At 50.1% G+C, this 14,334-nt stretch overlaps 1 protein-coding gene across 1 annotated transcript in view; it reads right to left on the bottom strand.

The window, feature by feature from the left end:
* Positions 1 to 9,451: 9,451 nt before the first annotated feature.
* The window catches only part of TSG101 (tumor susceptibility 101), a 30,559-nt gene continuing 25,676 nt past the window's right edge, over positions 9,452 to 14,334 (bottom strand). The window contains exons 8-10 of the mRNA XM_075567677.1: positions 13,048 to 13,250; positions 10,885 to 11,124; positions 9,452 to 9,827 (exon numbers count right to left, since the gene is read on the bottom strand). Of these exons, the coding sequence (XP_075423792.1) occupies positions 9,738 to 9,827; positions 10,885 to 11,124; positions 13,048 to 13,250 (533 nt within the window). The 3' untranslated portion in view covers positions 9,452 to 9,737. The remainder of the gene's footprint in view (positions 9,828 to 10,884; positions 11,125 to 13,047; positions 13,251 to 14,334) is intronic.

Below are 14,334 nucleotides of genomic sequence, written 5' to 3'. Positions count from 1 at the left end.
CATTACCCAGCCACATCAATCCCCATTACCCAGCCACATCAATCCCCATTACCCAGCCACATCAATCCCCATTACCCAGCCACATCACTCCCCATTACCCAGCCACATCAATCCCCATTACCCAGCCACATCCATCCCCATTACCCAGCCACATCAATCCCCATTACCCAGCCACATCCATCCCCATTACCCAGCCACATCCATCCCCATTACCCAGCCACATCAATCCCCATTACCCAGCCACATCAATCCCAATTACCCAGCCACATCAATCCCAATTACCCAGCCACATCACTCCCCATTACCCAGCCACATCCATCCCCATTACCCAGCCACATCCATCCCCATTACCCAGCCACATCAATCCCCATTACCCAGCCACATCAATCCCCATTACCCAGCCACATCAATCCCCATTACCCAGCCCCATCAATCCCCATTACCCAGCCACATCAATCCCCATTACCCAGCCACATCAATCCCCATTACCCAGCCACATCAATCCCCATTACCCAGCCACATCCATCCCCATTACCCAGCCACATCCATCCCCATTACCCAGCCACATCAATCCCAATTACCCAGCCCCATCAATCCCCATTACCCAGCCACATCCATCCCCATTACCCAGCCACATCCATCCCCATTACCCAGCCACATCAATCCCCATTACCCAGCCACATCAATCCCCATTACCCAGCCACATCAATCCCCATTACCCAGCCACATCCATCCCCATTACCCAGCCACATCCATCCCCATTACCCAGCCACATCAATCCCCATTACCCAGCCACATCAATCCCCATTACCCAGCCACATCAATCCCCATTACCCAGCCACATCAATCCCCATTACCCAGCCCCATCAATCCCCATTACCCAGCCACATCAATCCCCATTACCCAGCCACATCAATCCCCATCACCCAGCCACATCAATCCCCATCACCCAGCCACATCAATCCCCATTACCCAGCCACATCAATCCCCATTACCCAGCCACATCAATCCCCATTACCCAGCCACATCCATCCCAATCACCCAGCCACATCAATCCCCATTACCCAGCCCCATCAATCCCAATTACCCAGCCACATCAATCCCCATTACCCAGCCACATCCATCCCCATTACCCAGCCACATCAATCCCAATTACCCAGCCACATCCATCCCCATTACCCAGCCACATCCATCCCCATTACCCAGCCACATCAATCCCCATTACCCAGCCACATCACTCCCCATTACCCAGCCACATCAATCCCAATTACCCAGCCACATCAATCCCCATTACCCAGCCACATCAATCCCCATTACCCAGCCACATCAATCCCCATTACCCAGCCACATCAATCCCCATTACCCAGCCACATCAATCCCCATTACCCAGCCACATCAATCCCAATTACCCAGCCACATCAATCCCCATTACCCAGCCACATCAATCCCAATTACCCAGCCCCATCAATCCCCATTACCCAGCCACATCAATCCCAATTACCCAGCCCCATCAATCCCCATTACCCAGCCACATCAATCCCCATTACCCAGCCACATCAATCCCCATTACCCAGCCACATCAATCCCCATTACCCAGCCACATCCATCCCCATTACCCAGCCACATCAATCCCCATTACCCAGCCACATCCATCCCCATTACCCAGCCACATCCATCCCCATTACCCAGCCACATCAATCCCCATTACCCAGCCACATCAATCCCCATTACCCAGCCACATCACTCCCCATTACCCAGCCACATCAATCCCCATTACCCAGCCACATCAATCCCCATTACCCAGCCACATCCATCCCCATTACCCAGCCACATCAATCCCCATTACCCAGCCACATCCATCCCCATTACCCAGCCACATCCATCCCCATTACCCAGCCACATCAATCCCCATTACCCAGCCACATCAATCCCCATTACCCAGCCACATCAATCCCAATTACCCAGCCACATCAATCCCCATTACCCAGCCACATCCATCCCCATTACCCAGCCACATCCATCCCCATTACCCAGCCACATCAATCCCCATTACCCAGCCACATCAATCCCCATTACCCAGCCACATCAATCCCCATTACCCAGCCCCATCAATCCCCATTACCAAGCCACATCAATCCCCATTACCCAGCCACATCAATCCCCATTACCCAGCCACATCAATCCCCATTACCCAGCCACATCAATCCCCATTACCCAGCCCCATCAATCCCCATTACCCAGCCACATCAATCCCCATTACCCAGCCACATCAATCCCCATTACCCAGCCCCATCAATCCCAATTACCCAGCCACATCAATCCCCATTACCCAGCCACATCCATCCCCATTACCCAGCCACATCCATCCCCATTACCCAGCCACATCCATCCCCATTACCCAGCCACATCCATCCCCATTACCCAGCCACATCAATCCCCATTACCCAGCCACATCAATCCCCATTACCCAGCCACATCAATCCCCATTACCCAGCCACATCAATCCCCATTACCCAGCCCCATCCATCCCCATTACCCAGCCACATCACTCCCCATTACCCAGCCACATCAATCCCCATTACCCAGCCCCATCAATCCCCATTACCCAGCCACATCAATCCCCATTACCCAGCCACATCAATCCCCATTACCCAGCCACATCAATCCCCATTACCCAGCCACATCAATCCCCATTACCCAGCCACATCAATCCCAATTACCCAGCCCCATCAATCCCCATTACCCAGCCACATCAATCCCCATTACCCAGCCACATCAATCCCCATTACCCAGCCACATCAATCCCCATTACCCAGCCCCATCAATCCCCATTACCCAGCCACATCAATCCCCATTACCCAGCCACATCAATCCCCATTACCCAGCCCCATCAATCCCAATTACCCAGCCACATCAATCCCCATTACCCAGCCACATCCATCCCCATTACCCAGCCACATCAATCCCCATTACCCAGCCACATCAATCCCCATTACCCAGCCACATCAATCCCCATTACCCAGCCACATCCATCCCCATTACCCAGCCACATCCATCCCCATTACCCAGCCACATCAATCCCCATTACCCAGCCACATCAATCCCCATTACCCAGCCACATCAATCCCAATTACCCAGCCACATCAATCCCCATTACCCAGCCACATCAATCCCCATTACCCAGCCACATCAATCCCCATTACCCAGCCACATCAATCCCCATTACCCAGCCACATCCATCCCCATTACCCAGCCACATCCATCCCCATTACCCAGCCACATCACTCCCCATTACCCAGCCACATCAATCCCCATTACCCAGCCACATCAATCCCCATTACCCAGCCACATCCATCCCCATTACCCAGCCACATCAATCCCCATTACCCAGCCACATCAATCCCCATTACCCAGCCCCATCACTCCCCATTACCCAGCCACATCCATCCCCATTACCCAGCCACATCGATCCCCATTACCCAGCCACATCGATCCCCATTACCCAGCCACATCGATCCCAATTACCCAGCCACATCGATCCCCATTACCCAGCCACATCGATCCCCATTACCCAGCCACATCGATCCCCATTACCCAGCCCCATCAATCCCCATTACCCAGCCACATCAATCCCCATTACCCAGCCACATCCATCCCCATTACCCAGCCACATCAATCCCCATTACCCAGCCACATCAATCCCCATTACCCAGCCACATCAATCCCCATTACCCAGCCACATCAATCCCCATTACCCAGCCACATCAATCCCCATTACCCAGCCACATCAATCCCCATTACCCAGCCACATCAATCCCCATTACCCAGCCACATCAATCCCCATTACCCAGCCACATCAATCCCCATTACCCAGCCACATCAATCCCCATTACCCAGCCACATCCATCCCCATTACCCAGCCCCATCAATCCCCATTACCCAGCCACATCAATCCCCATCACCCAGCCACATCAATCCCCATTACCCAGCCACATCAATCCCCATTACCCAGCCACATCAATCCCCATTACCCAGCCACATCACTCCCCATTACCCAGCCACATCCATCCCAATTACCCAGCCACATCAATCCCTATTACCCAGCCACATCAATCCCCATTACCCAGCCACATCCATCCCCATCACCCAGCCACATCAATCCCCATTACCCAGCCACATCCATCCCCATTACCCAGCCCCATCAATCCCCATTACCCAGCCACATCAATCCCCATCACCCAGCCACATCAATCCCCATTACCCAGCCACATCAATCCCCATTACCCAGCCACATCAATCCCCATTACCCAGCCACATCAATCCCCATTACCCAGCCACATCAATCCCCATTACCCAGCCACATCAATCCCCATTACCCAGCCACATCCATCCCCATTACCCAGCCACATCCATCCCCATTACCCAGCCACATCAATCCCCATTACCCAGCCACATCAATCCCCATTACCCAGCCACATCAATCCCAATTACCCAGCCACATCAATCCCCATTACCCAGCCACATCAATCCCCATTACCCAGCCACATCAATCCCCATTACCCAGCCACATCAATCCCCATTACCCAGCCACATCCATCCCCATTACCCAGCCACATCCATCCCCATTACCCAGCCACATCACTCCCCATTACCCAGCCACATCAATCCCCATTACCCAGCCACATCAATCCCCATTACCCAGCCACATCCATCCCCATTACCCAGCCACATCAATCCCCATTACCCAGCCACATCAATCCCCATTACCCAGCCCCATCACTCCCCATTACCCAGCCACATCCATCCCCATTACCCAGCCACATCGATCCCCATTACCCAGCCACATCGATCCCCATTACCCAGCCACATCGATCCCAATTACCCAGCCACATCGATCCCCATTACCCAGCCACATCGATCCCCATTACCCAGCCACATCGATCCCCATTACCCAGCCCCATCAATCCCCATTACCCAGCCACATCAATCCCCATTACCCAGCCACATCCATCCCCATTACCCAGCCACATCAATCCCCATTACCCAGCCACATCAATCCCCATTACCCAGCCACATCAATCCCCATTACCCAGCCACATCAATCCCCATTACCCAGCCACATCAATCCCCATTACCCAGCCACATCAATCCCCATTACCCAGCCACATCAATCCCCATTACCCAGCCACATCAATCCCCATTACCCAGCCACATCAATCCCCATTACCCAGCCACATCAATCCCCATTACCCAGCCACATCCATCCCCATTACCCAGCCCCATCAATCCCCATTACCCAGCCACATCAATCCCCATCACCCAGCCACATCAATCCCCATTACCCAGCCACATCAATCCCCATTACCCAGCCACATCAATCCCCATTACCCAGCCACATCACTCCCCATTACCCAGCCACATCCATCCCAATTACCCAGCCACATCAATCCCTATTACCCAGCCACATCACTCCCCATCACCCAGCCCCATCAATCCCCATCACCCAGCCACATCAATCCCCATCACCCAGCCACATCAATCCCCATCACCCAGCCACATCAATCCCCATTACCCAGCCCCATCAATCCCCATTACCCAGCCACATCAATCCCCATTACCCAGCCACATCAATCCCCATTACCCAGCCACATCAATCCCCATTACCCAGCCACATCAATCCCCATTACCCAGCCACATCAATCCCCATTACCCAGCCACATCAATCCCCATTACCCAGCCCCATCAATCCCCATTACCCAGCCCCATCAATCCCCATTACCCAGCCACATCAATCCCCATTACCCAGCCCCATCACTCCCCATCACCCAGCCACATCACTCCCCATTACCCAGCCACATCAATCCCCATTACCCAGCCACATCAATCCCAATTACCCAGCCACATCAATCCCCATTACCCAGCCACATCACTCCCCATTACCCAGCCCCATCCATCCCAATTACCCAGCCACATCACTCCCCATTACCCAGCCACATCAATCCCCATTACCCAGCCACATCAATCCCCATTACCCAGCCACATCAATCCCCATTACCCAGCCCCATCAATCCCCATTACCCAGCCCCATCAATCCCCATTACCCAGCCACATCAATCCCCATTACCCAGCCACATCAATCCCCATTACCCAGCCACATCAATCCCAATTACCCAGCCACATCAATCCCCATTACCCAGCCACATCAATCCCAATTACCCAGCCACATCAATCCCAATTACCCAGCCACATCAATCCCCATTACCCAGCCACATCAATCCCCATTACCCAGCCCCATCAATCCCAATTACCCAGCCCCATCAATCCCAATCACCCAGCCACATCAATCCCCATTACCCAGCCACATCAATCCCCATTACCCAGCCCCATCAATCCCAATCACCCAGCCACATCAATCCCCATCACCCAGCCACATCAATCCCCATTACCCAGCCACATCAATCCCCATTACCCAGCCCCATCAATCCCCATTACCCAGCCACATCCATCCCCATTACCCAGCCACATCAATCCCCATTACCCAGCCACATCAATCCCCATTACCCAGCCACATCACTCCCCATTACCCAGCCACATCAATCCCCATTACCCAGCCACATCAATCCCCATTACCCAGCCACATCCATCCCCATTACCCAGCCACATCAATCCCCATTACCCAGCCACATCAATCCCCATTACCCAGCCACATCAATCCCAATCACCCAGCCACATCAATCCCCATTACCCAGCCCCATCAATCCCCATTACCCAGCCACATCAATCCCCATTACCCAGCCACATCAATCCCAATCACCCAGCCACATCAATCCCCATTACCCAGCCACATCAATCCCCATTACCCAGCCACATCCATCCCCATTACCCAGCCACATCAATCCCCATTACCCAGCCACATCAATCCCCATTACCCAGCCACATCAATCCCCATTACCCAGCCACATCAATCCCCATTACCCAGCCACATCAATCCCAATTACCCAGCCACATCAATCCCCATTACCCAGCCACATCAATCCCAATAACTCAGCCACATCAATCCCCATTACCCAGCCACATCAATCCCCATTACCCAGCCCCATCAATCCCCATTACCCAGCCACATCAATCCCCATTACCCAGCCCCATCACTCCCCATTACCCAGCCACATCAATCCCCATTACCCAGCCACATCAATCCCCATTACCCAGCCACATCAATCCCCATTACCCAGCCACATCACTCCCCATTACCCAGCCCCATCAATCCCCATTACCCAGCCACATCAATCCCCATTACCCAGCCACATCAATCCCCATTACCCAGCCACATCCATCCCCATTACCCAGCCACATCAATCCCAATTACCCAGCCACATCAATCCCTATTACCCAGCCACATCAATCCCAATTACCCAGCCCCATCAATCCCAATCACCCAGCCACATCCATCCCCATTACCCAGCCACATCAATCCCCATTACCCAGCCACATCAATCCCCATTACCCAGCCACATCCATCCCCATTACCCAGCCACATCAATCCCAATTACCCAGCCACATCAATCCCTATTACCCAGCCACATCAATCCCAATTACCCAGCCCCATCAATCCCAATCACCCAGCCACATCCATCCCCATTACCCAGCCACATCCATCCCCATTACCCAGCCACATCAATCCCAATTACCCAGCCACATCAATCCCTATTACCCAGCCACATCAATCCCAATTACCCAGCCCCATCAATCCCAATCACCCAGCCACATCCATCCCCATTACCCAGCCACATCAATCCCCATTACCCAGCCACATCAATCCCCATTACCCAGCCACATCAATCCCCATTACCCAGCCACATCAATCCCCATTACCCAGCCACATCAATCCCCATTACCCAGCCACATCAATCCCCATTACCCAGCCACATCAATCCCCATTACCCAGCCACATCAATCCCCATTACCCAGCCACATCAATCCCCATTACCCAGCCACATCAATCCCCATTACCCAGCCACATCAATCCCCATTACCCAGCCACATCAATCCCCATTACCCAGCCACATCAATCCCCATTACCCAGCCACATCCATCCCAATTACCCAGCCACATCAATCCCAATTACCCAGCCACATCAATCCCAATTACCCAGCCACATCAATCCCCATTACCCAGCCACATCACTCCCCATTACCCAGCCACATCACTCCCCATTACTCAGCCACATCAATCCCCATTACCCAGCCCCATCAATCCCCATCACCCAGCCCCATCAATCCCCATTACCCAGCCCCATCAATCCCCATTACCCAGCCCCATCAATCCCCATTACCCAGCCACATCAATCCCAATTACACAGCCCCATCAATCCCCATTACCCAGCCCCATCACTCCCCATTACCCAGCCACATCACTCCCCATCACCCAGCCACATCAATCCCCATTACCCAGCCACATCAATCCCAATTACCCAGCCCCATCAATCCCCATTACCCAGCCACATCAATCCCCATTACCCAGCCACATCAATCCCCATTACCCAGCCACATCAATCCCCATTACCCAGCCACATCAATCCCCATTACCCAGCCCCATCAATCCCCATTACCCAGCCCCATCACTCCCCATTACCCAGCCCCATCAATCCCCATTACCCAGCCACATTAATCCCCATTACCCAGCCCCATCAATCCCCATTACCCAGCCACATCAATCCCCATTACCCAGCCACATCAATCCCCATTACCCAGCCACATCAATCCCTTTTAACAACGAGGAAGTAGTGCCGCTAATGTCACTCATAAGTTTCTTGGGAACGGAGGGATCTCGGAGCTAAAAAGGAGGGGTTCCGCTCTGGAAGACCCTCGGGATCCAATCCTGTAAACAAAGGGGGTCTTGCTACGGGGGATTGTCGCTTTAAGACAGCCAAATAAAGTAGCAGTGTCGTAGAATAGGTTTTGGAATATTGCGAAGCGCGCGCACACGCAGCGCTGGGGACAGTGTGACGCAATGGAGCTGCAGGGTGGGGTCCATGCTCCTGAATGAGACCTCCCGCAGCATTAATCCTTCAGTGCCGTGACCGAGCGTGGCAGCGGCACAGAACAGTTAGGACACGGATGCCCCCTTTCAAAGCAGGGACATCATCCCGTCCCCCGTTGTTTACAAAAAGAAAATAATTACATACTTCCATATGTAAAGTGGGCAGAGGAGAGGTAATGTATTTCTATTTAATTATCATATATGTATTATAAAGTATTCACATACATGTAGAATGGACATTGCTGCTATAAAGGAAAGGCTTCAGGTACTGGAGCCGTGCGCACAAACAAAACATGGCAACTGTTCCAACTACAAGCAGATAGATCTCACCGAACAGGCTTTCCTGCTAAAGTACAATACGAAGCGGCTTTTTTGCCAAGATACATCTAGAAAAAAAACAGAAGTCGGCTAGTTTTGTTGTGTACACTGGACCTTCATAGGTTTATTTGGCCCGATAGAATTTACCAACACACAGATCCAACCTATTTGCTACCAGACGTGCCAGTAACATATGGGTCCAGTATGGTAGCAAATTGATTTAAACAGAATACAAAAGGCAGTCCCCTCTCCAACAGAAAACAACTTTGACACATTTTAAAAGAATGAGAATAACTTAATCGTGGATTTCTAATGATTTAAGGAAAGGAGAAGATAATAAAAACGTGTGATGGCCGTGAGGAGAGTCCCGGTGAAGGATATTAATACAGGTCACTCAGTCCGGCCGTCTTCCTGGCTTTCTGCATCAAGGCTCGGAGTTGGAACTGCTTGCGAGACAAGAGACGTACGTGCTAGAGGAAGGAAACACAGGGAACGCTTCAGTACTAACCCAACATTACCGCAACCAAAGGGATCTGCCAAGACGTTCGATTGAAGAGCCATTTTCAGTCCCATTATTTTAGCGCTACAGATGTAGCAGACGTTATTACCACCATTCACGCGAAATAAAACAGGCGTACTCTCCTTAACCATGATTTTCAATAGCGCTACGGTTAAATCACGCATCGCTACATCTGTAAATCAGCGTATGAGTAGAAGACGTATGTGCTAGAGCAGGGGTAAGAAAACTAGGGGCCACAACATGAGGGGTGCGGCGCTCTTCCCCACAATATTTAAATAAAATGCCGGGCGAGCACACTGATGACACGTCGCCATGACAACGTGGCGTCACGTGATGCTACCAATGCCAGAGAGAAGGTTTGGGGGTGGGGGCAAAAGGAAAAAAGGTTTGCGCACCCCTGTGCTAAAGGAAGAAGACAAGCAAAGCTTCAGGACGGATAAAACATTACCGCAATGACAAGGATCCGAAGAGTTATTTTACTTCCTGTACCCATTATCTTAAATTATTACAAACTAAAAGGGTTTTTTTAAACAATGTAAGGGTAAAAGCAGCAGGCGGGACATAAAGTAGGAGGAAGCAGCTTCATCGCCGCTGAAGCGGGGGGCTGAGAGTCCCGGTGTCAGCTCCTTACAACTCTAATTAGATTGTGAGCTCTTCGGGGCAGGGACTCCTTTTCCCAAGTGTGACTTTTATGTCTGAAGCACTTATTCCCACTGTGTGTTATTTGATATTTACAGGATTGTCGCGCGTATTGCTGCTGTGAAGCGCTGTGTACATTAATGGCGCTATATAAATAAAGACATGCATACATCTCGCTCTCTTTTCTTCAGACACCAACATTAGACGGACTTTATCACACAGGTAGATCAGGAACAAATACAGAAATCTAAATACCATAAAAGTTGTTAGCGCATTAGGGTGTAGGGGTTGCAATTCTTCAGCAGGTCCTCCAGCAGCATGTTAGGGGTTAACTGAATGCTGCCGTAACCGGTTAATGAACGCCATACCTTTAGGAAGACGTCCAGGTCGATCACGCCGCGCCGGAGCGCTTCTCCCAGATAAAAGATGGTATCTTCAATAGCGTTCTCCTCCGCATAGAGGTTCAGTATCTGTTTGTACAGCGGGGCTGTGGGGACGATAACCTCATCAATGTCTCTGTACTCTGACTGGCTTTCCATCTTCTCCACCACGCCTCCAAGCTCCTCGTCCTTCCTTCTCAGCGTCTCAATGTTCTTATCCACTTCAGTCTAAAAGGGCATTACAATAATAATAAAATACAAAGGATAAACTTGGTTTAGACAGCAAACAGATGAAAAGAAAGCACTGTACAGCTTTACAATGGAAAGAAAAAACTTCTATATGTGTGTCTCTGTGTGTCTCTGTGTGTCTCTGTGTGTCTCTGTGTGTCTCTGTGTGTCTCTGTGTGTCTCTGTGTGTCTCTGTGTGTCTCTGTGTGTCTCTGTGTGTCTCTGTGTGTCTCTGTGTGTCTCTGTGTGTCTCTGTGTGTCTCTGTGTATGTATGTGTATGTATGTGTATCTTATCTATACCTATTTCAAGAAAATGACGCTTACATAAATGTATACGTGTGTATGCATGTGCTCACCCATTTGTGAAATGTTCTGACTTTGGACTAAGGGGTTTCCCTATGAGAGGATCCCCAATATGCCTTCACTGCCTCTGTCCACCAACACAGCATGGACAGGGTTAACAGCTTGAGGACAAAGACAAACTGGAGTCCATCAGCCCCCCCCCCCCCCCGCACACACCCCTCCTGCATGTCTGAGGTAATGTGTGCAGATTTTTTTCCATTTGCACAAAAAGAATCTCTGGTACTCCCAAGTCGCCCGAAAGGTGGACAGCATAAGGGCAGCCAAAGGGCATCACAGTTTTCCAAAGCACGGCAATGTTACAGCTCATCTATTGCAATCTGAAACTCACCTGCCGGTAAATTGTAAGCTCCTTGAGTCAGGGCCTCTTCTAACAGCACATTGCAGGCCTATCCTACCTCTCCTAACACAGCACATTGCAGGCCTATCCTACCTCTCCTAACACAGCACATTGCAGGCCTGTCCTACCTCTCCTAACACAGCACACTGCAGGCCTATCCTACCTCTTCTAACACAGCACATTGCAGGCCTATCCTACCTCTCTAACACAGCACATTGCAGGCCTATCCTACCTCTTCTAACACAGCACATTGCAGGCCTATCCTACCTCTTCTAACACAGCACATTGCAGGCCTATCCTACCTCTTCTAACACAGCACATTGCAGGCCTATCCTACCTCTTCTAACACAGCACATTGCAGGCCTATCCTACCTCTCCTAACACAGCATATTGCAGGCCTGTCCTACCTCTCCTAACACAGCACATTGCAGGCCTATCCTACCTCTCCTAACACAGCACATTGCAGGCCTATCCTACCTCTCCTAACACAGCACATTGCAGGCCTATCCTACCTCTCCTAACAGCACATTGCAGGCCTATCCTACCTCTCCTAACACAGCACATTACAGGCCTATCCTACCTCCCCTAACACAGCACATTGCAGGCCTATCCTACCTCTCCTAACACAGCACATTGCATGCCTATCCTACCTCTCCTAACACAGCACATTGCAGGCCTATCCTACCTCTTCTAACACAGCACATTGCAGGCCTATCCTACCTCTTCTAACAGCACATTGCAGGCTTATCCTACCTCTTCTAACACAGCACATTGCAGGCCTGTCCTACCTCTCCTAACAATTTTAATCCTGTCTGTAAATATTACTTATGCCCATAATGATATATCTGACTGTTCATGAAATGCCTGTAAAATGAATGTGTATAACCCTCGTTCATTTAATGAAACCATTTATTATAATTTCCGGTCTTGTGTAACTAAATAATTGTATTTAATTGTAGCTCTCAAACTGACTAAAGTATTGCTATGCCCCATAAGTGGAGGCCTGTATTTACGTAAAATATAAATGATAATGATAACATGAAGCTTCCTGGGCCTCTCATGTGCATAGTGTTGTCCTCCACCAGCTAGCCTTGATCAGAGTTGTTTGTTTCGGGTTGTCATGTAGATAGCTAATGAATTATATTGAGGTGGTGGTGCTGCTATAAACCCCTTGCAGTGCTTCTATGGCCCTATTACGGGTTAAAGGTTGTCCCATACTTACCACTTCCTGATCAAGCCGAGTGACCATCTCTTCCAGCTTCTGGTGACCTTTCTTCAGGTCCTCCTCGGTTCGTTTCAGGGCGTTAAGCTCTGCCTGAGCCCGATCCATTTCTTCTTTCATCCGCCATCTCAGTTTGTCATTGACGCCCGAAATCAGAGAGGCCCGAATCGCGTCCTCACTGATCGTGCCGTCTCTAGCGGGACCTGCAAGAGCACATCACATAGTCTCAAATTTAATTAGACTGCACAAAATAAAGACTATATAACAGCGCTAAAAATATTTGAAATTATTTTCATTAAATGATAACCCTTCTTCAAATATTAAACATTTTACTAGCCAATATGACTAACCTCTTTAAAATGCAGTTCCAAGTTCTAGTAGTATTATTGGTCCTGGAGAAAAGTAGATTTTCCAAAGGCTGTGATAGATTCTGTGTTTCTATATGCTTTAATAGCTAATGGCATACTAGAACATGTTCATTTGCCCATTCTCCCCATCTGTTGTAAAATATCAGACCCCATTTGATACCTGGGTTCCTTTCATATTTAGAATAGTCTCATATCCATCACATGTATTGCTACCTTTCCTTATTAGCTTCAACCACAAATCCAACAGGCTCTCTGTGAAGTACCCCTTCCTGACATTTCCCGAACCTGTGACCCTCCAGATTCAGCACGACTTCAAGTTCTAGCACTTCTTCCATGGATATATTCTTCCCTCCTGCACCTTGTTTAATTAGTTTGTCATATTTAGACTTGCACACAGCTTACACTTCAAGAAGAAACCTAAAAGGGTTGGAAAGCCTAATGTTGGGTCTCAAAAGGTATCACAACTTACAAAGAAACTACACCTGGCTTCAAAACAGAAAATCCTTATGTTACCCCCTCCTATAGGGTTACTAGCAGGCGAGTGCATGTTGGGCCCCACCCTGTGTTACCATAGGGATTTTGACGTCACGGGAGAGTATTTAGGATAGGGAAAGGGTTCCAGAGAGGAGGTTCCTGGAGGATATGAGGAGAGGAGTCTCTGGGTGAGGAGATGGGGATAGACCCATGAATATAGTAGGGGTCTTTATTTATTAGCGGAACTAAGAAAAAAGTGGGGTCCTTGGTGTCAGCCGATTGGCTCTAATCACGGATCCGCAATAATATTCGTCTGTCTGTATGGAAGTGGCAGGTCCCAAACAGCCAAAAAACAGTACCATTGTCAATTGCAAAGGACCAGCCAGGATGCCCGTAATGGGGCTTAGTGTAACCGGGGTAATACAGATTATTATTCTGAAGTAAC

Source organism: Ascaphus truei, chromosome 12 (genome assembly GCF_040206685.1).
Source record: "Ascaphus truei isolate aAscTru1 chromosome 12, aAscTru1.hap1, whole genome shotgun sequence".
NCBI lineage: Eukaryota > Metazoa > Chordata > Amphibia > Anura > Ascaphidae > Ascaphus > Ascaphus truei.
The sequence above is the reverse complement of the archived record's forward strand: the minus strand, read 5'-3'. Positions and strand labels throughout refer to the sequence as shown.